General features: G+C 36.6%; 3 protein-coding genes across 7 annotated transcripts in view; 1 reads left to right on the top strand and 2 right to left on the bottom strand.

Annotated features, from left to right (window-relative positions):
- The window catches only part of LOC137622240 (transmembrane ascorbate-dependent reductase CYB561-like), a 56,344-nt gene extending 53,971 nt beyond the window's left edge, over positions 1-2,373 (top strand). For all 3 annotated transcript variants that reach the window (XM_068352743.1, XM_068352741.1, XM_068352742.1), the window contains one exon: positions 787-2,373. The gene's annotated coding sequence lies outside the window, so the exon portion shown is untranslated. The remainder of the gene's footprint in view (positions 1-786) is intronic.
- LOC137622238 (transmembrane ascorbate-dependent reductase CYB561-like) overlaps positions 1-26,724 on the bottom strand; it is a 335,839-nt gene that overhangs the window by 111,540 nt on the left and 197,575 nt on the right. The window lies entirely within an intron of this gene.
- Positions 15,407-26,724, bottom strand: part of LOC137622237 (piRNA biogenesis protein EXD1-like) — a 57,471-nt gene continuing 46,153 nt past the window's right edge. The window contains exons 7-10 of the mRNA XM_068352735.1: positions 25,351-25,605; positions 21,797-22,072; positions 20,635-20,778; positions 15,407-18,135 (exon numbers count right to left, since the gene is read on the bottom strand). Of these exons, the coding sequence (XP_068208836.1) occupies positions 17,818-18,135; positions 20,635-20,778; positions 21,797-22,072; positions 25,351-25,605 (993 nt within the window). The 3' untranslated portion in view covers positions 15,407-17,817. The remainder of the gene's footprint in view (positions 18,136-20,634; positions 20,779-21,796; positions 22,073-25,350; positions 25,606-26,724) is intronic.

Here is a 26,724-nt window from a genome sequence, read left to right as displayed (position 1 = left end):
AAATCCTCTTTTCTATCAGTAGGTAGTAAAAATGCATATTATCCGCAAAAGTTTCCTAAAGGATGAACCTGCGGCATAATCATTTCAGAATATGAGATAGAAATATTTATTTGTGCAGAAATAAAGATATAGATATATTTAATAGACCATTCTGAACGCAGTTCCACATCTTTTTCATTTGTGCCATCAAGAAAAATGCAAGTTTTAGAGACTGGAGTAAGATCATTACATCTATTGTAGAACACAATAATTTTATTCTAAGTGGTATTGGCTTCAGGTACATGTATATAATACTCACAGCTACAGTATTTTACCTTCTATCCTAATGACCTTTCATAGGTGCACTGCATGTTTAGAAAAGAGTAAAGAGCAAAGGCCAATGTTGAATGGTTCACTTTAATGAAATATGCCCTCTTATGTTCTCTCTGATTTTTCAATATTCAAATAACGAAGTCTTTTAAAATCTTACAAAAAGTATGTAATAAGATCCAATGCAAGTTTTGATCAAGATAAAAAACAAGATTCATTTACTGATAATCCTTTTTAGAATCAACTTAAACTCATGAAGGCTCATGCATTTCCAAACAGGAAACCTACCCGATACAATTTTTTTTTCTTTTAAAAGAAAAATTTCTTATTAAAGACCATGTTTTTTCATTTAAGGAAAACATTCATGTTAAAGTCATTCCCACACCACCAAATAGGCTGCAAAATTGACGAGTGTGGTGGGAGGTTCCTATTTTCTCCACGGTTAATTCCAAGTTAACTGCTGTCTCCCAATTGCAGCTTTGTCGAATGGCTGACCTGAAAGAGATAAATGAATCCGAGGCCTTGTGAATTCCAGCTCGGCACTGTACCACTCTCAAAAATAAAATATTTGTAAGGTTGACAGGTTACCAAAATAGCCAATCATTTCAAGGTTGAGAATTTTTAATTTCCGTAAATGCCAATACAGTACTGTGCCAGGTAGGCAAGCCAGGTTTTTTATTTTTCCAATCTAGTGAATTTTGGAATGGATTCCATAAATTGATAAGTAATATTTGAACTTGAAGTGTTTAGCAAATTATACAATTTTAGTTCACACATTCAAGTGACTAAATCAACATTTTATTATTTCATCCAATTTAGAATATTTGTAATTAAATGAAAGTGAGAAAAATATTTATTATAAAGTAGATTTTAATGGCTTCTCTCATCTTTATTACCTGTCATTATTGCTGTGGAAACTTCATTAAATGTTCATTCAGCTGATAAGATATTTTGAAATTTTGCAAATCTCTCATCATTTTCTCCTCTTTAGTTATATTTTTTTTTTTTTTTTTTTTTTTGTGTTGAGGTCAAGAAATATCCAGGTATAAAACTAATAAATGCAGGCACATTTGAAACTTTCAGAAAAGTTATACCCGGTAATTATAAAACGGCGTTATTGTGTAATTACTAATGTTACTTAATTTTTTCTTTGCTATACAGTGTTTTATATACTTTATTGAAATGTCTGAAACTTTTATTTGATGTTTTGAGTAAGGTTCATCTCAAAAGATTTGCAGAAAAAGAACTTATCTTTTTTTATGCCATTAATTTCATCTCCATTTGCATAACTGCTCTAATAAGTAGTGTTATGATAATTCAAGTTTTGCTTTTTGTTATAAATTGTTTTCCATTTGTTTCTGCTTTTTAAGATGCCATACAGCACAAGGGCTCCAACAGGGAAAATGGCCCAGTGAGAAAAGGAAATAAACTATGAGAAGTAAAAAAGAATATGAAATATCTTAAGATCACTAACAACGTTAAAATATATGTCATATATAAAATATGAAGACAGACTTGTCACCCTGTTCATCATAAAAAAAAATCACATGCCAAGAAGGCTGTATTTCATATTCACTTTATTACATTACTGTAATGCATAACCACTGTGTAATCCCCTTCCACTTGTGAAATATTACTCTAGATAATTATTCAAGGAGTTTCATAACTTGAACACTGTGAAGAAGCCAAAATCTAGTCATTAAGGGGAACATTTTCTATAACACATTTCAGGTTGAAATGCCCCAGGCTTTTACCATCTGTAGCAATGTGTACTACAGTTTTACTGAGAGCAGTGTAACCATCTGTACCCATGTAGTGTTTGGCTGTGTTATAAAACCTGGCATATAATATTGACAGTAGGTTAGGTCACATGTTGTAGTGCCACTCTATAATCATCCATTATTGTTTGACACTACATACAATATTCAATGTGTGGATGTATAAGTATTTTACATAATGATTATTTTTTTACACATAAAGAACATAAGGACTTTAAAGATTTCTTGATTGTTATGAATATGCTGAATTATATATATATTAATGTCTTTTATATGGAGTACAATACCTCTATCTTTCACTTATGCCTAAATGCAAGGTTATTTTCAACAAATTGAAAGCTTGATGGCTGGTAGTTTTATTTTAAGGAAGAGCTGACCTTAAGGCCTTTATCACATCTGCCAAATTCTCCCTTTGAACAGATTTAGTGTTAATTGTTAATGGTATGGTACACTGTAAACAAAACTTGATGATGTTTCCATTTTGTTGTTCATCAGTTTAATCTTAATTCTTTGCAGTTCCGCAGTTGCAAAGGTTTACCCATCTGTCCTTTGCCACCCTCTGCAGGCATTACTTGGAGGTTATTGTAGTATCCATTAGGCTCCTAGGTGTGCTTGCTTCATGTTCTACTTTTCATTCTTGCTGCAACTTCTCGTTACTTAATAGTGCAACCTCTTGGGTTTCCCCTCAGGTACCATTGAGCCTCTCACAAAACCTGCCACTGGAGTATATGGCTCAAATTCATAAATCCAATACAAATTAACCTATTTTTAACATTTTGCAATTAAAGGGATAACTATTCTCTTGTGTGAAACTTGTTTATGTTTCTGTCCAGTAGTAGGTTTTGTGTTTAGTTTCTCATTTAGGTGGAATTGGGGCAGTAAACTTCAATGTATGTTATTTAATATTGTTTATTAATCAAGTTTTTATTCTCTGAGTAAAACGTATTGACCCATAGAGGATAGGAGAACATGGACAGAACTCATTTCACATCTATGATGAGAACAGGCAACAAAAACTAGGGTGCTAAAATGTCTTAATTTTAGTGTCACCTTTCATAACCCTAATCTTCAGACTTTGCATATACTGTTAATTAACGATAGGATATCGGTCAATACAAACAGGTGATCAAGTTGATTACATGATTTACTGTGCCATACCAGAGAATGTCATATGACTCAAGCTACTGGCTTAATGATCAAGCTCTTCATATGAGCAGACAAGTTATATTTCTTCAAATGCTGTGACCAGCCTTGATCACTTATTGCCTTGTGTGCTAAAACAACTAGATCTTGAGGCATTGTGAGCAGATGGGGCATAATGGTAGTAACCTCCTCAGAAATATGTAACCAAGTGAATAGAATAGGCAATCCTATGTTTATGTGAGACATGATTTTGATGTACAGTACTGTAATGAATTCTCTTATACCCACAAATAAGAGAATTATGAATGCTGGGACCAACCCAGTAGAAAGGAAATAATCAATTTGATATAACGAAGGTAAAGTTTTATCAGAATAAATACTAGCCAGATCATCAGCAGTGACCTCGCCAGTAAACGGCTTAAACTATCGGTACCGGGTTGGGATCAATCTGCTGCCATGCAAATGCTAGGCGAAGACGTTACCACTTTATTAGCCAGGAGGCTATGAATTTATGACTCCATTCAGCATGATCAAGTGTCAAGAAATACCCTATACAGTTTATACATAACCCAAGAGGAATATGGCTTAGGAGAGCAATTCCAGCCATAGAGTGAAAAAGTTACTTTTACGCTATCATTGCTTTTGCCGGAAAATATCTACAGGAGACCTGCTATCGTTGAATTGTAAAAATTCATTTGTTGGTCATTGACATTTATAATGCTTTCAGCATGAACTAATGGTAAAAATAAGGCTGACCTTCCAGGTAAAGCCCTCATCCAAAATCAAATTTAATTCAGGACAGATCTGGTCAGTACAAACCCAGCAAGGACATAGCTAGCCTTCTTAAACTGCTGGGGTTGACTCGGTCAACAAAATTCTTTTAGGAACCTCATACCTAATGATATGGCAAAGTACTATACTAGGTGGACCTGTCTGTCAAGACGCTAATTGACCTAATCAATTAGCTTTTGTCTGTATGAAAGCTACTGAATACCGTTATGTACACCCTGGACTCAAACATAAGTGAAAATAATTATTTACGCTAACAATCTGTAAACAGATACGAGGAAGAAATGTGACAAAGTTGGTTTACAGCCATTCCGAAGAATTGTTTTGAAAAGAACCTACAAGTGGTCTCAAGCTGAATTGGGCAGTGCAAGGTGCTTTTTCATTTCCATTTTAATGCACTCCTTTGAGTTATTAATCATAAAACTTTTACTGTTTCTGATGGATGTATAAGAGTAATGTAATTAATTAATCACTAACCTGTTATTGAGGCATGAAGACGTGGCTTTAACTGCGTACCAAAATCAGTGTTCTAACTTGATATCGTAATGCAGCAATCAAAGCAAGGCTCAAGAGTTTAGAAAAATAATAGTATATCCTATAGCTCTTCGAAGTCTCCCTGATGCTACTTAAGGTGCGTTCACACGGTTGGACAGTGTCCGTCGAATACAATTGTTACCAGGTAACATTGTGAAAGAAGCATTAATGACGTCAATAACGAGCACCAGTTGGTGTGTGGCTGTGTTTGTAGTTTCTGAGATTCAGACACTCTACGGAGGCGGAGTGGCACTATGGACCAAGTTCTACTTGTTTACCGGATTAGCTTCAACTTTTAGAAGATTAGGTATCACCTTCCCTGTAAACATGACTAGTTGTAATCCAGTTACGGAGAAAAGCTGACTTTGAGATAGAAGAGAGGCTCAGTTGCTAAGCAAACAGTACTGGCAGAGCTCATGCTTAAAAAACATCAAAGCAAATGTTTACAAAGACAAACGTGAAGCAGCAATAAATAAAATAACGTCAGAATTTCTGAGAAGTGGAATCCATAATGGATCATTACAAGGAAGAGCTACACAAATTGAAGATATAAAAAAATTCGGAGGTTGGTACAGAAGACATTTGCACAACCAAATTATGGCGTTTCGATATACGAGTATAGCATAACAGAATCCGTTTCAATTAAGGACACGGAAGTCTCATTTGCCAGAAGTGTTTGATCGTGAGGAAAATACTGTACACAATTATCTCTCTCTCTCTCTACGAAAACAGGAGAAACAAATTTTAAACAATTTATCTTCATCACTGAAACAATTTGGATTTAGTTAGCAACACATAATCCGAAGTATGACCAGTCAGTCTCAAACATTAGTTATTTCTTGAAATAACAATGGCTATGCATTGCACGTTAATAACAATAACATTTCACTGATAGGTTATTTTAAGTCAGGCATATGTGAGTCTGTAACGACTCCTTGAAAAATGCTTCCTCTCATACATGTGTCCTGCTTAGTTATAAAAGGTTTCAAGTTCTCCGGTAAAATGTATAAAGTGTTTGGGCCCATCAGTATATAGTTTTTAAAGCCTGATTCATAATCCATTTGAAGTTTCTTTACAATGGATGAATGGCTTCTCTCTCCACTTCGTCTTTGCAACTAGTCCTACAATGCACCATTCCATTGTTATCAAAAGGTCAGGAATAATCATGCTACATAACTTAATTTATTGGATTGTGCATTTATTTTATGGTGTACTATGGTTATGATGCTGTGTACTTGAAGCTGATAACTACTACTTGATTCTTGAGTACAGATCCCAGCTGACATCAGCTTTCAGCTTCGATCATTTCTTCCGGTCTTTGTCTGGTAAAAGGAGTAGAAATCGTGGTAGTCAACTTCATCTGGTACCACTGTTTGTTACCATATCAACTTCCCTCATTTCAACGCTTATGACGTCATTCTCTTTCAATTTAGATATGGTAAGTGTTTGTCCGACACACACTGTTCGACTGTGTAAACGCACCTTTAGAGATTGTGTTTTAGGATGTAATCTAGAAACTAAAAAACAGCATGATAGCGACTTCCAATTGTGATAGAAAACCTAATGTCATGATATCAATTATATGCAATCACATGAGATTCAAATGTGTCTGCTTCATTCAGCAGCAATTTATCGCTGTTCTAACCAGGTATTTAGGCATAAATAAATGAGATTTGTATCTAAAAGACATGAAATTTATTTTATTTGTAATTGCAAGGCTGTTCTTGTCTTTTCAAGGTCATTCTCAACTTTGCATTTGTAAAACTAATGTCACTTGTGGTAATATTTCTCAAGGTCGTTTACTTCTACTTGATGACCAATTCATGTACCACTTAAAAGCTTTTGGTGATTATCAATTCACAAAAAAAAAGTTAAAATGCATCTTTTGAGTTGGGGTTAAATATTTGTGGATTTTATGCAGTAATTTCAAGTAATCGGTTAATAATTCTTGTAAGAAAATTTGTTCAAACTTGTGCAAGTTAAATCATTTGTGTGATTGCCGATAATGTTTAGTATACATCTTAACTTTCTTTACATCACGGGAGTGTAGAGAGCATAGTATTTCAGATATATATATTCTATATGTCTTTTTATCATATATGTAGTAAAAAGGTAAATGAAATAAATAAAAGTTATACAGTGGGAGATTTCTACTTACGTAGTCCTGGATTTAATTCTCATATGTCTCCCATTTGGAATGCTGGTGCACCTGATGCCCTCTCCTCTTGCTAGGAAAATATTTCTTGGATGAGAGTTTTGTGTTACCTTTTGAGAGTTGAGTCATCAGAGGTATCCCACTTAACCGTCGAAGTAGGATACTTGTGAAACTAATGAAATTTTGGAAAGTGATACGAACTGAACACTTATCTAGAAAATCACATATTTTAGTCATTTGCATTTCTTTTATCTCTGCAACTCTCATTCTTTTAAATAGGAGTAAGCTCTGCTATGCGGACCCGGCTGGAAGAAAAACAATGCATCCTGTAGGAGAGTAGCGGGAGTGTGAGGGAGAGGGAGTTTAGCTCTTCCACCTGGTCCAATTTGCCATTCTGAAGGTTCCTGTCATAGGTTTGTAGCTGTGATGTACAGTAAACATTAAAAGGACTCAGCTTTATATGGTTAGGAAAAATACAAATTACTAAATTTTGATTTGTTCCAATATGAATATAAACCCAAGTCCTTTTAAACAGCACAGACTCAAAGTCAGGAAGGTGGAGACCCTACCAAACACAGATCCCAATAAGGAACCTGAAGAAAGGCACCTACTCTGCCGGCATCTGTTTTCGGACCATAGGAAGAACGAGAATCAGCTCTCTCACCATACAGGCTATCCCTCCAGGGGTGGGGGAACTTGACAAGGTGCCATCCTTTTTGGCTAACTAGTTGTAGCCCTGCACAAGCTATCATTGAAAGGGGGAAACCCTTGGGCCTTTAACCCTGGATAGGTACGGTGGGTCGTTTGCGACCCCGAGCGTCAAAAAAAAACAGGTTTTTCTCACGTGACTCACCCCTGTGACTGAATTTGTGGGTGATCGACCTGCAGGAGGTGTCTCCCCTACACGCTCTAGTAGTGTCCAGATGTGCATTGCTGTAGCTGTACTCCTTCCCCGATTTCTGAGACGCGTCGGGGTCGTTCGCGTCCGAGTTTACCCTTCTGAGGTAGTTTGCATAATTATCAAAGTTATTACGTATTATGAAATTGTCGTAGAATGGTGCAACTTGTATAGGTTATCAGTTGTGGAAAGTCTTGGTGGATTGTTTGGCTACCATGTGCATGTTTTTTTTTTTAGTTAAAATGTCGTTCATCACCACGAGGACCATTTTACCGCGAGTGCCCCTTTTTCATTTTTTTTTCATTTTTTTGCCAAGTCATTTTTCCGTAAGATATTGCCAAATACTGTCGTAAAACTTTTGCTTGTTTAGTGTTGGAAAGTGTGTCTAGATGATCTGGCTACCCATGCATGACTTTGTTTTTGTCAGATACGACGTAGTTATTGGTATATTGGGTATTTAACTGCGGTTACCAATTTCTGTTTTTTTTTCAATATTTGTAAAAATTACTACGTAGTAAGGAATTGCCGTATATTATTCATTTTTTTTTCATGTTTATGTGTTAGAAAGTGTGCCTTGATGGTTGGGCTAACACGTGCATGTCTTTTTTTTTATCTGAGATGTCGTATATTAGAATGTCGGGCATTTTACCGCGAGTGTCCCTTTTTAATTTTTTTTAATTTTTTTGCCAAGTCATTTTTCCGTAAGATATTGCGAAATAGTGTCGTAAAACTTTTGCTTTTTTAATGTTGGAAAGTGTGTCTAGATGATCTGGCTACCCATGCGTGATTTTGTTTTTGTCAGATACGACGTAGTTATTGGTATATTGGGTATTTAACTGCGGTTGCCAATTTCTGTTTTTTTTTCAATATTTGTAAAAATTTACTACGTAGTAAGGAATTGCCGTATATTATTGATTTTTTTTTCATGTTTATGTGTTAGAAAGTGTGCCTTGATGGTTGGGCTAACACGTGCATGTCTTTTTTTTTTATCTGAGATGCCGTATATTAGAATGTTGGGCATTTTTCCGCGAGTGCCCCTTTTTATTTGTTTTGCATTTTTTTGCTTAGTCATGTTACCGTAAGGAATTGGCAAGTAGTGTCGCAAAACTTATATTTTTATAGTGTTGGAAAGTGTTTCTAGATGATCTGGCTACCCATGCCTATTTTTTTTTTAGCCAGATATGGCGTATATATAAGTATGTGTTCGATTTTCCTGTGATTGCCATTTTTTCGTTTTTTCCCATTTCTTTCAAAATTACTACGTACTAAGGAACTATCACAGAGTAATATTTCATTTATATGTTTATTTGTCGGAAAATATGCCTTGATGGTTTGCCTAGCACGTGGCTGAAATTTTTTTTTTCTGAAATGCCGTATATTAGAATGGCCATTTTTCCACGAGTGCCCCTTTTTATTTGTTTTGCATTTTTTTGCTTAGTCATGTTACCGTAAGGAATTGGCAAGTAGTGTCGCAAAACTTATATTTTTATAGTGTTGGAAAGTGTTTCTAGATGATCTGGCTACCCATGCCTATCTTTTTTTTAGCCAGATATGGCGTATATATAGGTATGTGTTCGATTTTCCGGTGATTGCCATTTTTTCGTTTTTTCCCAATTCTTTCAAAATTACTACGTACTAAGGAACTATCACAGAGTAATGATTCCTCTAGATGTTTATTTGTCGGAAAATTTTGTTTACTTTTTTTTTGATTGAATATCATCAAATTTTTTTAGCTAAAATATTGTTTTACATTTTTTTTTCGATTTTATTTCCCTTCAAAAAAATTTTTTTGGGTCAGAATTTTAATTTTATAGTCGTAAAATAGTCGTCAATTATCCAGCAACCCACCATACAATTTTTATGCATATCCAATAATAATTAGATTAGTAAATAACACCTTGAAATTGACATACCCTTCCTACATTTCAAGTGGCAGATTAGGGAGTCTGAGTCAGTGTGGTTGGCGGCCATTTTGTGGACATATCCGAAGCGTAAGCTGCCCTATCTATATATATTCTTGTTCCCTATAGAATTTGTGATATTTTGGTATATTTTTACCTGCATAAATATCATATTATATATTAAATATATGTATTTTTTTACGAAATTTCCAAGTACTCAAAAAATTACCTTTAGATATGGCCCCTGATATAAATGTAATTTACAAAATAATGAAGATTTTTTTACATATTTCTATTTTAGGATAACATATGTTTATTCCCTAAAAAAATTAGCCACTTCCTATTTCATTTGGGTACCCAAAAAAATTCATGAAATTTGGACAATTTTTTTTGGCCAAAAAAAGTTACCCTTTTTTTCTCATTTCAGATCTTCACCTCCATGGGTCTGACTTCATCCAAAATACATCAAGATGTGTCCTAAACATTCAAGAATCAATTCCTAAAAGGATTTGTGTATATATGTATAAACTTTTTTTTTTATGAATTTTTATGTCAGGTCTTTTTTTTTCTACTTAATTTTTTAAAATATTTATAATAAATAGTTTTTCTGCAGATGAGTAGTATTTATCTTTACAGTTGTTTTAAGCATTCATTGAAGTTTTTTTTGGCAAAAGAAAAAAGGAGGTTACTGCAAAAACTGATTTTTCAAGAATTTTTTTTGCCGTCGGGGTCGTTCGAGTCCGAGTATACCCTTAAAGGGGTGTCCGAGGACCGTACCTATCCAGAGTTAAAGGTGTCATCCTTCTAGGCTAAATAAAAGTAACGCGGTTCATTGGTCAAACATTCTCTATCACTCTTCCTGAGGAGAAGATAGTGTTTTGCCTTCTCACACGTCCCAAGAAGATCATGTATCACGATACATACGCCAAAATTTCTCCCCAAGTCTCCTTTTAAGTGAAAGACATGTGATCAGCAGGAGAAAAAGGAGGGTGATGAAAAGGCATGTATTTAGTTATTTACACACTTAACCACTTTGTCCAGAAACAGATGAAACCTGGCTGAGAGCCTAAATCACTTGTTGGGCGACTGCAGCAGGCCCCAAGGAAGTGTCCAAAGATCTGTGCATAACCTCCTCAAGGTAGTGAGCCAAGAAGGTCTATTGTCACTTCCATACTCCTTGGCTGCTGCACCTGTCTTACCGAGATGTTTTTCCATTAGGCCACAGTGGTTCTCCCCCTTGCCTTAAGTGAGCCTTAGTAATACTCTTGTATGTCTTTACGATTGTTTCCTTGTAGTCCAGAAGAGATGGTGTTCCCACAGAACTTCTTTACCCTACCTGTGCTGACAAACAGGTTCTGAATGGTAGGTCTGCAGTTTGCCGTCTATTTCAGATACTGACAGACCAGAAAAGCTATTCTAGCTCATCAGATAATGTCTTCAGAGATGGAGAAGAACTCGAACCGTTCATCCAGAACTGCTGGGTTCAGAGTCTTTGCTACGAATTTCGGCACGTAGTTGAATGACATTTCTCTCCAACCCTCTGTATGTGAGACATGTTACAAAATACTGAGAATTTCAGACTCTTGGTCGAGGCCAATGTCGGGAGAAAAAAATACCTTATTAGAAAAGTCCAGGTCCGAAATTTCACAGTTCAGATTTTTTTTTTTTTTTTTGAGGAATCTCAGGACCTTCCTGTCATCCCATTCCAAATGACCTTTCTGGGTGGGCATAGCAGTTTGAAGCTCCTCATGGCCATGGAAATTTACTTGGGGCCACGCAGGTTTTCTTTTTTGAGTTGAAAGATTTGACCTAAATGTCGCCCTTTACTGGTGACTAGTCATTGTTTATTTGGAGAAAGATCAGGCAGACTTGCATCACTCAGACTGAGATTGCGGCAATCCTTCCCCTGATACCAAGCACAGAGAGATGCCCATCTACTTCGTAGACTGTTGTGGAAGATTTTAAGAGGAATCCCAACAACTCACTCTCAAACAAAAACTTTTACTGAAGAGGCCCTGGGTTCTGGCATAGGAGGTCTGTTCTCGGCTGGTTCTTGATGCTCTTCCACAAGGAGGGAGATTAGGTCTCGAGTAGCACTGTGTGAGGGTAATTTAGTGCCAACAAGGTTAGCCGGAGGTTTGGTGCAGCTAGGACCTTGTTGGGGACTTCTAATTGGGAAAAAATGGAGTGATGTCCACATCCATCCCATCCCAATGAGTCTTCAATGTATGCTGCACCTTCGCCACTTGAAGTTGAGGAAGAAAGGACCATTTTGTTCCCATTTGGTCCGTTCTCCTCAATTTATTTGACGTTCCATTTCCCCGGCATAAACCTTTTTGTCAGGCCTGCAACATGCTTATTGACTTATCTCTTCACTTCCAGGATTCCATTGCCCTTGATTGTTGACATACACCATGAGTAACCTCAAAGAAATGCATTTTTTGCTCCTCTGCTACCTATATTCCCATTTACTACAGGTAGTGCCCGTGGTAGTCTTCAAAAGAGCCATGCACGAGTAGCAAGTGCAAATACCCGTGCTCATACCCTTGAGAACAAGCAATGGGAGTCAGTAAGGGTGCTTGTTCTTGTGAGAACTGAGCACCAGGAACTTGTACATGTACTTGTTCTCTTGAGAACTGAGCACTGGGAGTTAGCGAGTGTGCTCATTCTCACGAGAACCAAAAACCAGGAGCACATTAGAAGGTACACAAGCTCCTGTCTCAGGGAGGGTTCAATCTCAGTACTGTATATGTACACAAACCAATAGAACAAGGCAGGGTTGTACTAGTAGGTTCTCTCATACCCGAGGGTATGGTTCTAGTACCGCACTTTTCTCTCACTGGGCTGAAAGGTCCGATTGAATGCTCATATTGTTTTGAGGGGGATTCTTTTCGACAACCATGCAAGCTGAATGTGGCATTCGAGTGCTTATACAATTATTAGAATAGTTTGGGAAGCCCCTGTTCCAATCCCTACAGTGCAATGTAAGTGGAACTTTTGATAAACTCAGTCATGATCAGTGGCTGAGTTTGGGAGCAGTATCGAATCATAGAGATACTAATTGAAGTTATCACCAAAATGTCCCGAGTCAGGAAGTGACAAGGGCAGATATTCTTGTCTAGACCAGCTGTACTTGTGTTCAGTCTCACCCAAGTCTCACTTGGACAGGAATGCAAGCTCTTTTATCCTGTACAGGCATTTACCCCTTGGAGTTGGCTTTGGTGCAACACTGCTCCTTCCACGAAACCATGCAGAGGAATATGCAAAATCTCACAAGAAACCAACAAATCTATTCTGTATTTCAGTTTCACCTACTTCCTATTTGGGCCAAAAAACATTGGGAAGGCACAGGTAACAGGAATAGGTAAGCTAGTTACCTGGTGACTTGAAAGTAACTATCACCTGAAGAGAGAGTAAATTCTTGCTTGCATATCCCCAATTGTGGCTTGCGATAGTACGATTCCTGATTGCAGCTGATGATCGCATGATTCCTGACCACTGATTGTAGCTTTCCAATTGCAGCACATACCTGACTCCATGGGAAACACTGATCATGAAGAATAACTGCAAGGAGACAGGTCTTGCCGGGAAAGAACACCCTCGGAACATTCTCAAGAAGACACACAAAGGAAAAGGCGAGAAGGAAACTCCTCGTATGTAAAGGAAACATCTCTCAGATCATGAACGTGGTTTCAGATCAAACTGAAACTTAACATTCTGTAACCCTATGGTTATGGAAGACTACAAGAACGTGCTGAATCATTTTCTAGGGATAGGCAACGCTTTCGATACGTAGCTTCTCACCTCCTGTACCCAGCGAGAATAAACGGTCAACCTCCCGAAAATACTTTGTGGGTACGTATTGTAACCATACTTGCGTAAGTGAGGAAAGATCAGAAAAGCTGGAATATACCATGTGGACCCTAAACACCTGGAAATCATGCACTTGTCGATTGTGGCTATGGAAGAACATACTCATGAACAATTGTTTCCCATGCGAGTGGAAGTTTATCGTATTTGTACCGGCTCGTGTGTGTGGAGTCTTATTGTATTTGTGCAGTCTCTCGTTTGTGGAGTAGTTTTTCAACGATCATGCAGAGAACGTGAACTTATCTAAGATCTTGATCAAGCCTATGATCGTGCTTGTGTGAGAGAGGGGGCCAGAGATGAACATTATTGTCCTCATGAGCCTTTCTCTCGTGGAGAGTGGGAACAGAGATCAATCCTCACAGATCTATGGGAGGGAGTTGTTCATCAGTCGTGAAAACCAGACGAGAGAAACCTGGTGGACCGTTTAGATTAAAACTCTCAATATCATGCCTGTTCTCGGTAGCACCCATCTCATTGTTCCCAGTGGGCGTTTCCTTCCTAACAGGTGACCCTCATTTTTGAGCACCAGTGCGATGATCACGCTTGGAACAGTGCATGGGGGTGCCTCAGCCCAGTCGTCACACTGGATCTGGACCCCCTCTTGTTTTCCTCCGTACTGGGAGAGGGCGACGAGTGATGGGAACTACTATCCACGTCGTCCTCCGAAGGGTAGGAAGTCAGCGAGTAGTCCCACCTGGTAAAGGAATAGTGATGCATCATCTTTGCTGTCCTAGTCTTCTCTTGATCGATTGCAGAGGATGCTTACGGTGGTGTGCTACTCTCCCCACTAGGGCTGTGTGGCAGAAGGGAAGCATCCGAACATGTGGAGAAAAAGATTAAGGCAAGTGGAGTATCCTGAACTTATTCTTTCTGGCTGCTATGTCTTGGGAGACCGTATGAGGAGCCAAGGCCAAGGTTATCTTTTTCCCGAAATGATGAAAGATGGAAATCGTCCGCTGCCCTGGAGAATCACCTTTGTCCTTTCCACTTCGCTAGGAGTCTTTCTCTTGAATTCCACACATATCGGGGAAGGGCTCATCACCTGAATGCATATCCCATCCAAAATGCCCGCTCTTGATGAGATCTAAGAAAGATTCTTTAATCTGAAAGTTTCATGGGCAAAGGACTACCAGAGCAACTTAAGGGCTTCCTTTCTCATTGAAAGGCATAACTGGGAAGAAAAATTAAGGGCCCCTTCACTAACAAGGACCCTTGGTTTACCTCACCTTGAACATCGCTCATTGGCACGTAGGGACTACCAGTCAAACCTGCACTTTCTCCACCAGAGATGTAGGGGAGGCACAAACGTGGTATCAGCGCCTGGTAAAGAGGGCAGGGGGGTTGACAATCATCTGCAGTCTTAAAAACCAACCCTTTTCAACCTCTTTCTCCTCCTGAAGTAGGATACACAATGGTCCTCCAACCAGAACGTACCTTCTGGACACGTGTCAGAGGAGCACTGTTGGCCTCTGCAAGGAATGAAGGTTGAGTGAGGATCAAACTTGTAGTGACTCATGAAAGTACTGCAATGTTGGTTACAGCCAGGACTTTACATCTCGCGGGACTGCTCCATGAAAATACAGAAAAATAAAAAGGAACCGCATAAACTCTAACAACCTACCAAGAGAAGGCACAACACAAAGGTCAGCTCGAATCATAGTTAGTGGCCTTCCAGTCGAGGTCAGAGCTAGGACCAGAATGGAAAATTGGGCCATGCAAGAGGAAGGGGTTGACCTCTTCCATTACAATTTGGATGTGTATGTTTTGTATGTAATACTATTCCACACAAGATCATATGATTTTCTATCACCCAGGTCATCAGAGCCTAGCTTCTTATTCAAAAGGATAAGATTTAAATTCTTACCAAAACAGTGTTCATAGCACATACTGTAATCAATAACCAATTATAATTAATTGAATTAATTGCAATCACAAAAATGTAGTTAAACTAGTCTTCCAACAAAATTTTAGTGTTGCAAAACAGAAATGAAGAAAGAACCATGTTTATTTCCCAATCACAAAAACAATACGGAATGTTTACATCTTATGTACAAAATAGTATAAAACCAAATTATAAAGAATCTATAAATAATAACTTTTTTTATAAACTAATATAGGCTGTAAAAATCTTTAAGTACAGCAGATATTAATACTTAATGAATAATTAAATTATCAACTTTCCATAAGATACACAAAATAATAATAAACTTGTTACAGCATTTGACTAAGAAAAATGCATAAGTGCATTTGTACTTTGTGCATAAAAAAACATAAGGAGCTCAAAAAAAAATTAAGAGCAATTACAATTACTGGCCCTCCAAAAAAAAAATTGTATAAGTTACAGCACCTAGACACTAGCATATAAACTGTACTTATTTCAAATATCCAAGCACTTCAAGATTAGGTGGAAATGTTATGGCTAAAACACACACTTTTATTACATGGCTAAAACACACACTTTTATTACATATTCTCCAAGATTAAATTAAGGATATAATCTTTCTTGTCGGGCTTCTTCACGGTAAGTCCTTGCCCCTAGAGACACAGTTACTGCAGTAAAATTTGATGCATGAATCCCATAAATCCACTATCTTCCAAATTTCTAATTGAGAAAGGAATAAAATTTAAAATTTCAGTAATAAAGATTCATCATTTGGACCTACCTTTTTAGAGTTTGTTTGGTTAAGCCATCTAACAACATTTCATTATTCCAAAGTAATATCACATCAAAATTGTCTGATGATAAATACAGTAAAACTATCATGTTGAAAGCAGGAACAACTGTCACTCATGATAACGGTAAACACGTAAAAAATAAAAATGTCAAAATTTGGAGGGATAATGATCCTACATTTCATATAACTAATGCCCAAAATATCTATAACAAAAATGCTGACAAATTTCAAACCAAATTATAAGGATGGTACCTTTTTCCCCACTTAATTTGGGCATCTGTCAAAGTCATGTAGCCTGCACCTAGTAATGAAAATAATTTCAAATAGAGATAATGAAATTACCACTTTTAACTAAAACATGGGAAAATTAAATCTTATAATCCCTGGTTACTCTTGCTGAACAGAAATCTAAACCTTGTTACACCAACACCCCATTATACAGTACAAAGACCATGAACGAATATTCGAAGATACAAATCAAATAATTTTGCCTCGTGTGACAATTTACACACCAAAACTTTGAAGTTACAAATATTTTTATTATTAATTTTTAACTAAAAGTAGGTTATTAATTTAAAAATTGTTAATGAAGTCAAAAGTAAGCTTTTATTCTGTGAATTAGAAGTATTGTATAGTATTGTAGTTTACATTTGACTTGCTTTTCTTTCAGCCTTCATTAGATGTTTGGATTGTAATTATTTTGTCAAGTAACGAGTAATTTTGATTGGTAATTTGTGCAGCAACTGTAAAATGTTATCAATTTCATAATTATTTGAGTCAAACAGTACATTTACATTTTGTGAACTATATGTTCCAGCAGTTTACGTTTGTATTGCTAGTGCATTTCATACCGCGACTGCCCACGCTCATATTTCATGCTTGTAGAGTAACGGATAGCCATTTGATCTTGTAATTTTCTTTATAACTAATTAACCCTAACAATGGTTGGTAAGTTAAGTACAAAAAGTGCTCAAGAAGCCTGAAAAATCAACAACTGCAAATCAATTAAATTAGAAAGGGAATACTACTGTATTGAAAATATTGCTGTGGCATTTTAAATTTCCACTTTTGCTACTCACAGAAACAACATATACAATCGAAACTGATCTTGTCTAATTAATAATATTACTTAATGTTAATGATATAGTTGTTCCGGTCGGTATCCTATTTTATGACTTGGATTGCGAAGTGATTAATTGATTTGAGGTTTTCTGGCCTCTTAATCGAAAAGAGTGAACTTTGGGAATGTATCTCACGTTTAAAAATGGAAATCAATGAAAAAATACGCTTCAATGAACAACCTATCACTTGGCCAACATTTATTCAGGAACGGAATTCATTTGTATAGCGGGGCATTGGAGTCCTTGGTTTGAAACTTGACTAAAATTTACCATCCATCGATCCACCTGATGAATTGTAAAGAAGTTTTAAAGTCATATAATTCTAGGGTAAGACTACCAGACAGTAATAAAAGTATACATAATTACAATTAAATTGTCTAACCCACTCATAATTTTGTAACTATCAACCCTTTGGCTAGAAAAATAGTGTTATTTCAATGTATTCCCAATACAAAATATGTCGTCACACGACACACTGATAAGTACCTACTACAGTACCTAAGTACCTAACAGTATTGTTTACAGCTCCACTTCTGATTCTAGTTACTGTGTAGTGACTAATAAAACCTGTAAATCAAATTCAAAATTCACTACTTCCTACACAGCATTTCAAATGAATAACAGCTAAAATCACAACCTTTTAATTACTTCTGGAGTGCACGAATTTTAACCATATCCTTAGAGCAAGTAATATAAGGGTCAAGGACATCTACGGAGTTGTTGACACGACGACGGCGAAGCCTCTGCACTTCGGCTGGTACTACGTGAGGTTCGATGGTTGCAACCGTTGTGGAGTCCTTGTCTCGCAATGAACCCAAATACAGTCCGATAATTTGCGCCAGATCGACCATCATCAGTCTCACGAGGACTAGGCGAAGTTCACGCAAGTACATGACGCTGCGGGCCAATCCTTCACACAAGGCATTTGGGAGGGGACGTTCAAACCAAATAGATTCATCATTCTGTAGAATAATCATACTGCATATACTTTTCATTGTAGAAAAATATTTAAAGATTTCTGAAACTAAACCAGTAAAATAATTAAATATCCTGATCATACTTACAATTCAGTATTTTAGTCAACCAAAATCTGTTAATCTAAATTTAAGAAAAAGTTAAATTCCCTATTTAGCTACTATGTTAGCTTAGGTGGTGGAAAAGAATAATGGTCTTAAAAACTAATGGATTAATAGAATGGGTTAACTGGAACACGTGTCTACTAATTCAGATTCATTCAATAACACAATCAAAATTTTATCTGATAATCTAAATCTGCAGAATCAAGAGTTAGAACTTAAACTTATAAAAAATGTGTTTCTACACATAAGGCACTGCTGTATTAGAACTAATTTGTAAAATATGCAAGAGAAAAAAATAACTTCATGAATAAATAGATCTAGCATGGAATGCTTTACATCTGAACTGTTTATCATTCAGATATGTTTGGTAAAACAATTATTACTCTTATATAGTAAAGAAAGTTCTCTACTTAGAAAAATTGGACACATATTTGGAGATATAAACACAAATCCAACTGAAAATAAAGAAATACTATAATAACACAATGTTACATCATTTAATACAGTAAGCAAAACAGCCCTTCCCTTTGATGAAGGAATTATCTAAATGGAAGACAGCCTGTGAATAGTGGTTTTCACACGCCCCTGATGTATACACGACACCCACAAGGTGCTCGCGCGAGGGTAGTAACCTCTGCATTCCATGCTTTTATCTTTCTCTGGTATATTTGTAAGATTTATATCAGAAAAGTGTAAAGAAGGACTTTTTCACCGGGCGTCACACGTCTCTCCCCAGAAATAGATTTTTCCTTCGTCAAAATCCCTTTTGTAATAACCTGATTATTTCGTATGAAACGGGATTATTTGTTGAATTTTGTAGCTGGAAATTGTAGGTATTGGAGTCAGGTTAGGCTTATCCTATGCCAAAATTCAACGAAATTCAACTTACAAACAGCTTCTTAGAACCTATTAAGTTGAGGACCTTCTGTATTGACAGAATTGAAGGACATGACCTTCAAGAGGTGAACGGGCTTCAACCAATAGCAAATTCATCTAAGATAGTTATTAAAAATTAGCCACGTCCGACTTTATCTGAAAATCAAGCTTATAAAAGGGGGATTGGCAATAATTTTTTTTTTTTTTTTTTTTATCATCCTAACTGCAAGTAATCAGAGTTTGACATAGGTCAAGGATCAGTTCTAATAGATTGATCCAAGTGTCAGGAAAGACACCAAGAACGATGTTGAGCAAAGTGAAACAAATAAGCTACAGTAAGGCGCCTTACAAATGATTTCATAAAATGAGGGAGATGTACAACAAAGGACGAGTGAAGAAAAGGTGAAGTGAGACATTACTAAAAATGAATTAACTACCAATAATTGAGTTACTTCACCCGTACCTATAGCTTTTGAAGGACTAACCCAAGACAAAGGACGAGTGAAGAAAACAGATTGGGTGAAGGGAGACATTACTAAAAATGAATTAACTACCAATAAATGAGTTACTTCATCCATACCTATAGCTTTTGAAGGACTAACCCAATCTTCTCTACAAGGCCTAACAAAAATGTGGGCCTATATTCTACACTGTACTGCAGTGATGTACAGTATAGGGCTTTATTGAGTACTGGCATAGACTATAATTGACAATGGTAAACCAAGGTTTGAAGTAGAGGCAGGTAATTTAGTCTCAGTTTACAATTACTACAGGCGACCTTTCTTTCTACACCTGATTGCCAAAAAAAAAAAAAAATGTTACGTATATCATTATTATTACAGTATTATTACTTGCTAAGCCACAACCCTAGTTGGAAAAGCAGGATGCTATAAGCCCAGGGGCTCCAACAGGAATAATAGCTCGGTGAGGAAAGGAAAAAAGGAAAATATTTCAAGAAGAGTAACAACTATAAATATCTCCTATATAAACTATAAACATTTTAACAAAGCAAGAGGAAGAGAAATGAGATAGGAGAGTGTGCCCGAGTGCACCCTCAAGCAGGAGAACTCTAACCCAAGACAGTGGAAGACCATGGTACAGAGGTTGTGGCACTACCCAAGACTAGAGAACAATGGTTTGATTGTGGGAGTACATTACTGTACTACATATTTTTAGCTGTTGATGGCTTGTTATCATCCTAATCTTGAAATTGTAGCTATATCTCTATTCTCTTTAATAACCGTTCTGTTTACTACTCTAAATTTGTTTGGTGCTAAGAGACTGCTAGATTATCAAAATAATTCTCTACTGAACTTAACTATTTTTCTTACGTATAGTACAGTAGCTGAAGAAATGAATTAGGCAAAAGCATTAAATGTTGTTTATAGGAAGAAAAAAATGAGACATTATATAATGAGAATCATTAAACCATCTAAACTAAATACCATCCCATAATTGAATACAGACATATCTACAAACACATTCTGACAAAACACAAACACATACCTTTGAACACTCTTCCCGAACACGAGAAAAGAAAACGTGGTGCTTGGAGAGCTTCAAGTAACGGATGAGCAAGCTGGGTAAGCCTGACGCAAACACTGGGACAGAGTCCTTGTGATTGATCATGTACAGGTATACTTCAGCAGCCTGCAAATAATAAAAAAAAAAAAAAAAAAAAAATTCATAATAATGTAATATTTTGACAGCTATTAATGAAAATGCAATAGTTTTTTATATTTCTCTACCAAAGTAATTGTCACTATTTTGACAGCTATTAATGAAAATGTAATAGTTTTTTATATTTCTCTACCAAAGTAATTGTCAAAATTTTGACAGCTATTGATGAAAATGTAATAGTTTTTTATATTTCTCTACCAAAATAATTAAGCAATTTCTCTGGAAAAACAATGTGACATACTCGGGAAGAATAAACCATAACATTCGTATTGGAAAGTGCTGCAAACTGGATGCAGGCCCACATCAAAAAGTGCTCAGAGTCATATATTTAATCTTTGATATTGGAAAATTTCAGAACATTAAAATGTTTCCTTTCTCTGATCAATATTCTTTAGAAACAATGCTAGACAACCATAAAAATTACAATGTTTATCATCTAAGAATAATGTCTTGAAATACCAAAGTGAATTTCACTGTAAATAGAATTACAGTAATTGTGACTTGTCCGATTTCCAAGACTTATTGATGCTAAAGAAATGTGAATCTTATATATAAAAGAATAATTTTGTTGCACATTGACTTCAGGATGCCATTTTTATGTTCAGACTCAGAAATCATACAACAATAACCTCTTAACCCTTTTACCCCCAAAGGACGTACTGGTACGTTTCACAAAACTCATCCCTTTACCCCCATGGACGTACTGGTACGTCCTTGCAAAAAAAATGCTATAAAATTTTTTTTTTTTCATATTTTTGATAATTTTTTGAGAAGATTCAGGCATTTTCCAAGAGAATGAGACCAACCTGACCTCTCTATGACAAAAATTAAGGCTGTTAGAGCAATTTAAAAAAAATATACTGCAAAATGTGCTGGGGAAAAAATAACCCCTTGGGGTTAAGGGTTGGAAATTTCCAAAGAGCCTGGGGGTAAAAGGGTTAAAGTTACACAAATAAAGTTTGATTTTCTGTGCTAGATTCTTGCTTACCTGAGTGTCAAAGACATTATTAAGGTTGATTTTAAACTGATGATGCAGCATATCTTCAACACTTCTACAATCATGTAAAATTTTCAAGATATTTTCATCCAAGAAAACCTCCCCAAGTCCTGCTTTGAATGCTTCAGAGGGTCCTATGTTAACCAGGTCAAAGAGAAAAATGATACTTGATGTTGCAATACATAGCCACGCTAGTGTTCCTGACCGGCCAATATTTTGTCCTTCAATCGCTACAGATATGTCCTTTTCAGAATGAATTATAGAGATCTGAAAAATAAGGTTATTTTATAATATAAACCATCATTTTTATAATTTTACTATTATTGTTTTCATTGTAGTTACCATCTGGTTTAATCACAGTGACCAGTCAGCTTTTCCAACTTTAATTCTTTTTCACTGACATTGTCGAATTACAGGATAAAGACTTAGAGATTTTTGCAACACATTACCTAAACTCCTAAATTCCAATGTTATGGATGCATATTTATCTTGAATAAAATAAATCAAACAAGCAGTGTCTGACACAGCAAACCCCTCCCCCTGTACGTGAACCTTCACAAAAAAAAAAACTACCATTGCTCCAAAGGTTTTTCTCGAGTTACAGTATCTGTCAATGATAGTAAATGAGTATAAATCTGAACTTGCTGATATCAGGTGGTTTAATTTGACCGTTCAAGGTTACAGGTCAATGATCATGGTATAATTTTTAAACCCATATGTGTTTTTTTATGTCAATAACATTAACCAAGTGTGTCTCTATACTTGCTTGAGTTACGGCCCTCTGAAATTTGGCGACCTTGAACTTCGAACCTAAGACACTTCAAAAATTAAGCATTTCCTTACAGTACTTTGATATAGAAGATTATATTTTTGGCCCCAGAAAATTAAAGACTTTCATCTTGGTTTCATTCAAATGTGATTATTATTTGACAGAGTTAGAGTAAAAATTAGAATCGGACCTTTCTGGACACTGTGACCTTGAACCTATGAGGTCCAAATTTAAATGGGGTCTATAGTGTATATCATACCGCACCTCTCCTGAAAAATTCCAGTAAATCGGTCCAGTAGTTTTCCATATAGTTGCTAAACAAAGAAACAAACACCCACACACACAGAAATCTACCATAAACAACACCCCTTGCCCACCTCTCGGTGGGGATTGGGTAATGAAGAATTTGATGTGTTTCAAGTAAATATTTGACAGAGTTATGGTCAAAAATCAATTCTGACCTCTTGGGTCACTGTGACACTAACCCTGAGGTCCTAATTTCAATTGTCTATGGCTTTGGAAGCAACTGATAACAAAGACTCTACACTTGAGACTTTTGAAAATCCTACAATATTCTTTCAGCTGTGAAGAACATTGTTAGTGCTTGGGCTGAAGCAAAGCTGACAAACTTGAAGGGAATGTGGAAAAAACTCCTCCCCCGTTCAGTATGTGAATAATTTCCATGGCTTAGAGGAGACGACTATCTCTTCCTGAAAAGGTTTTTTAACCAACTAGCTTGATTTGAAAATGGAAGCCAATTATATCAGAGAGCTATTGCCATCTCATGGAGAGGAGTTATCTGCTGAGGATCTACTTCAACTTGAGGAGGAGGTCATACCGACCCTAGGGTCCAAGAGATATACAACTAAGAACATATCAGAGGTTTATGCGCGCACACACACACACACAGAGAGAGAGCGAGAGCGAGAGCGAGAGCGAGAGCGAGAGCGAGAGCGAGAGAGAGAGAGAGAGAGAGAGAGAGAGAGAGAGAGAGAGAGAGAGAGAGAGAGAGAGAGAGCGAGAGCGAGAGCGAGAGCGAGAGAGAGAGAGAGAGAGAGAGAGAGAGAGAGAGAGAGAGAGAGAGAGAGAGAGAGACAGAGACAGAGACAGAGACAGAGAGAGAGAGAGAGAGAGAGAGAGAGAGAGAGAGAGAGAGAGAGAGAGAGAGAGAGAGAGAGAGAGAGAGAGAGAGAGAGAGAGGGGGGGGAATGATTGTTTATTAGAAAGACGGTATAATTGAGGTTGTTTGTTTATATTTTTATAGCTAGGTTAGGGCAGTGATGAATGTCTTGGGCAAATGCCTTTTTTTTATTTGACTAAAGCAAGAAGCAGTTCTGTGATTGTGAATGCTAGATTATTATTCTTAATTTTACCAGCTTGGAAGTGATATTTTATTTTATTTTTTTTATCCTTTTTTTTTTTTTTGCAGGCCGTAATTTCTCCTTTGGATAAATGAATCTAAATGTGGGCTTACAATAAAGGACTTGATTTGAATGCTCCTAGGTACAATATTGATGTGTGTTGATGACGCCTGCCGAATAAAGAAACTGGGATTTGGATTGCTCTTAAATAAATAAAGATAACGAGAATTACGATGGCTTGTAACCATACCAGATAATGGAATTGACTGCTTGTCCGATTAAGTTACTGTACTGAATTTACCGTCGGGCAACGGAACTGTGGTGAAAGTGCCAATTTGACTGTTCAGGCTTGTGTGACCAATGGTGTTCGTATTCAAGCACACATTCTCATAATATATTTTGGTAAATTGGTTGTGTGATATTTAAAGCGAGTGTTTTATAGACATTTGTCTAGTGTGGATAACGAGGTGTTGGTGTGCTGTTAATTTTAAGTTTTATTAGCGTTTTTGTTTAATGGAATGTTGTTGCCGTTATTGGTTATTCAGCTTTTAAGTGTTATTAGTTTTTCTTGAATGTTGTTCCTATATATTGATTAAGTTTTAAGGATTATAGTTTTCAAGGATTAAGCTTTATTTGAATGGAGTTTCAAAAGGAGACATTTGTCTGATAAGAGAGATCAAGGGTGTGGGGGTTTCTTGTTGCTACATCCCACCACAACATAGAAATGTTTAGTGAAGTTCGATGCTAAGGAGAGGTACAATAGCCAAGGTGTCGTGGATTTGCTGGTATGTTACAAGCAGATCTTGGAGAAGAGTCGAGTAAATATTCAGGCTAGACTGGAAAGCTACTTCAAGAATGTAAAAGTCTGGCTATAGATCCTGTATCCTCTATCCTCTAAATCAGCTCCTTTACATCTTCCAGCTTTGTCCTTTTTTATTAAGGTGCCTAATTATCTCCAGCACCTTCGGAAGGTTCTCCTGATTTACCAGTTCCAGGATCTCCAAAAACTTCAAAAATATCTTCAGCACCTTCTGCAGGTCCTTCAGACTCGCTTGCCCAAGTATCTCAAGCCCCTTTTGAAGGTTCTCCACCCTTTATAATGCCTCTTCCCGTGCGCAACCCCACCACAGGAATCAAGGGCTGTTGTTTTTTCTTTTACAGTTTTGCATAATTCTACAATATATTTATGTCTATGTTTTTAGTTCTAGTTGTTTCCATGTCATAGTGTGTTGCTATGTCATGGATTATGACTATTGCATTAGCTTAGGGGGAGGACTTCAACGCTTACATACAGTGGTATTTTAGCCATGTTTCCGCTTATGTCGAAATTCAACTTACACCATGGGATGGGAACAGATTTCCATCATAAACCAATAATATAATGTAATATGGATTAACTATAGAATAATACATACTGCTTTCTTGAAGGCATCACCAGTGGAATCAATGATTACCCACTTCTCTGGGCGCTGCACTTTTGGTGGGGGAGGGGGAGGCGGCAACAACTGTTGGCCATTCTGCCGTCCATTTTGGTCCCCAGGGGTGTGTGCTACGCGGCCAAGAAGGACATCTTCATCTATCTCGTGTCCCTCCGTCATCTTAGAGAGATGGGGAGGAACCAACTTCTTCATCAAAAGCTGCTTACCCCTTTTGTCTTCCTGGTAAATGTCCTGACAACAAAAAGAGAAAATATCTGAAAACGATTTTCCAAAGTTAGAAAAAAAATATTTCAATCTTTTTATGCTACAATGAAACAAGCACTGACAACTTATTCATTTTTAATGTTCAACTAAATAAGTAATCTACAGTATTTGAGAACTTTAGAACAGTTTCAAAAAGTCTAACCACTAGTTGAGGACCAAATCACTAAAAGCTATCACTGATCGACTGAAAAGCTCAAACATAAGTTTTCCTAATGTTCCTTGGATTATGAGATGCCCTTCTTAGAAATTCCAATGCTGTACAGAAATTCCTTGACAGTGGTAAAGATTTTTTTATTATTCACCTTAACTTTAATGCCGACTGTGACCGTGTTAATAAAGAGGGCCTAGTTTTCAAATTGAAACAGATGGGAATTGGCGAGTTTTCTTAACATCATTTTTGGATTATGAGTAATTAATTGCAGAAAAGTTGTTGATGGGCATCATAGTGACTATATTGCAATTTGTAATGTTCCTTGGGGTAGTGTTCTTGGTCTATTACTTTTCAGACTATAAACTCCTTTAATACAATCCTGTTGCATATGCAGATGATGCTACCATCTTTGCATCAATGCATTCTCTTGAATATAGACCTGTGGTTGCTGAATCCCTTAAAAGAGATCAAGCTAAAATTGTCCATGGTGCAAGTCATGGGAGATGTTGACACCTAACAAGACTCAAAGTATGATCATACATATGTCAACTACAGTGGCCCTCCTCATCTAGATTTTTGATTGACAAGGTCACAACTCGTCTCAAATTTTAGTTGCGATACTAATTTCAAATTTACTTAGGAGAAACAGATCCTCTCTACATTCTTCAATTGCAGAAAAAATTGACAAATTGGCTTACTTATAAGATTTTCATTGATCAATCTAATCCGAGGAAATGTTTTAATTCTATGTCTTCTATATTTTCAATATTTTTCTCCTTGCCAGTCTTCAACTGTTGACTCTCATCTTCATCAATATTCCACAGTTGTTCAGCTATTTCTCTGAATGTTGCATAAGATTTTTTAAAATTCTGACCATCCTTTGCCCTCATATCTTCCCAGACTGTACCAATCTGTATACAGTTAATTCTAACAGT

Source organism: Palaemon carinicauda, chromosome 29 (assembly GCF_036898095.1).
Source record: "Palaemon carinicauda isolate YSFRI2023 chromosome 29, ASM3689809v2, whole genome shotgun sequence".
NCBI lineage: Eukaryota > Metazoa > Arthropoda > Malacostraca > Decapoda > Palaemonidae > Palaemon > Palaemon carinicauda.
Note: the sequence above shows the minus strand (reverse complement) of the source record. Positions and strands in the feature narration are given on the sequence as shown.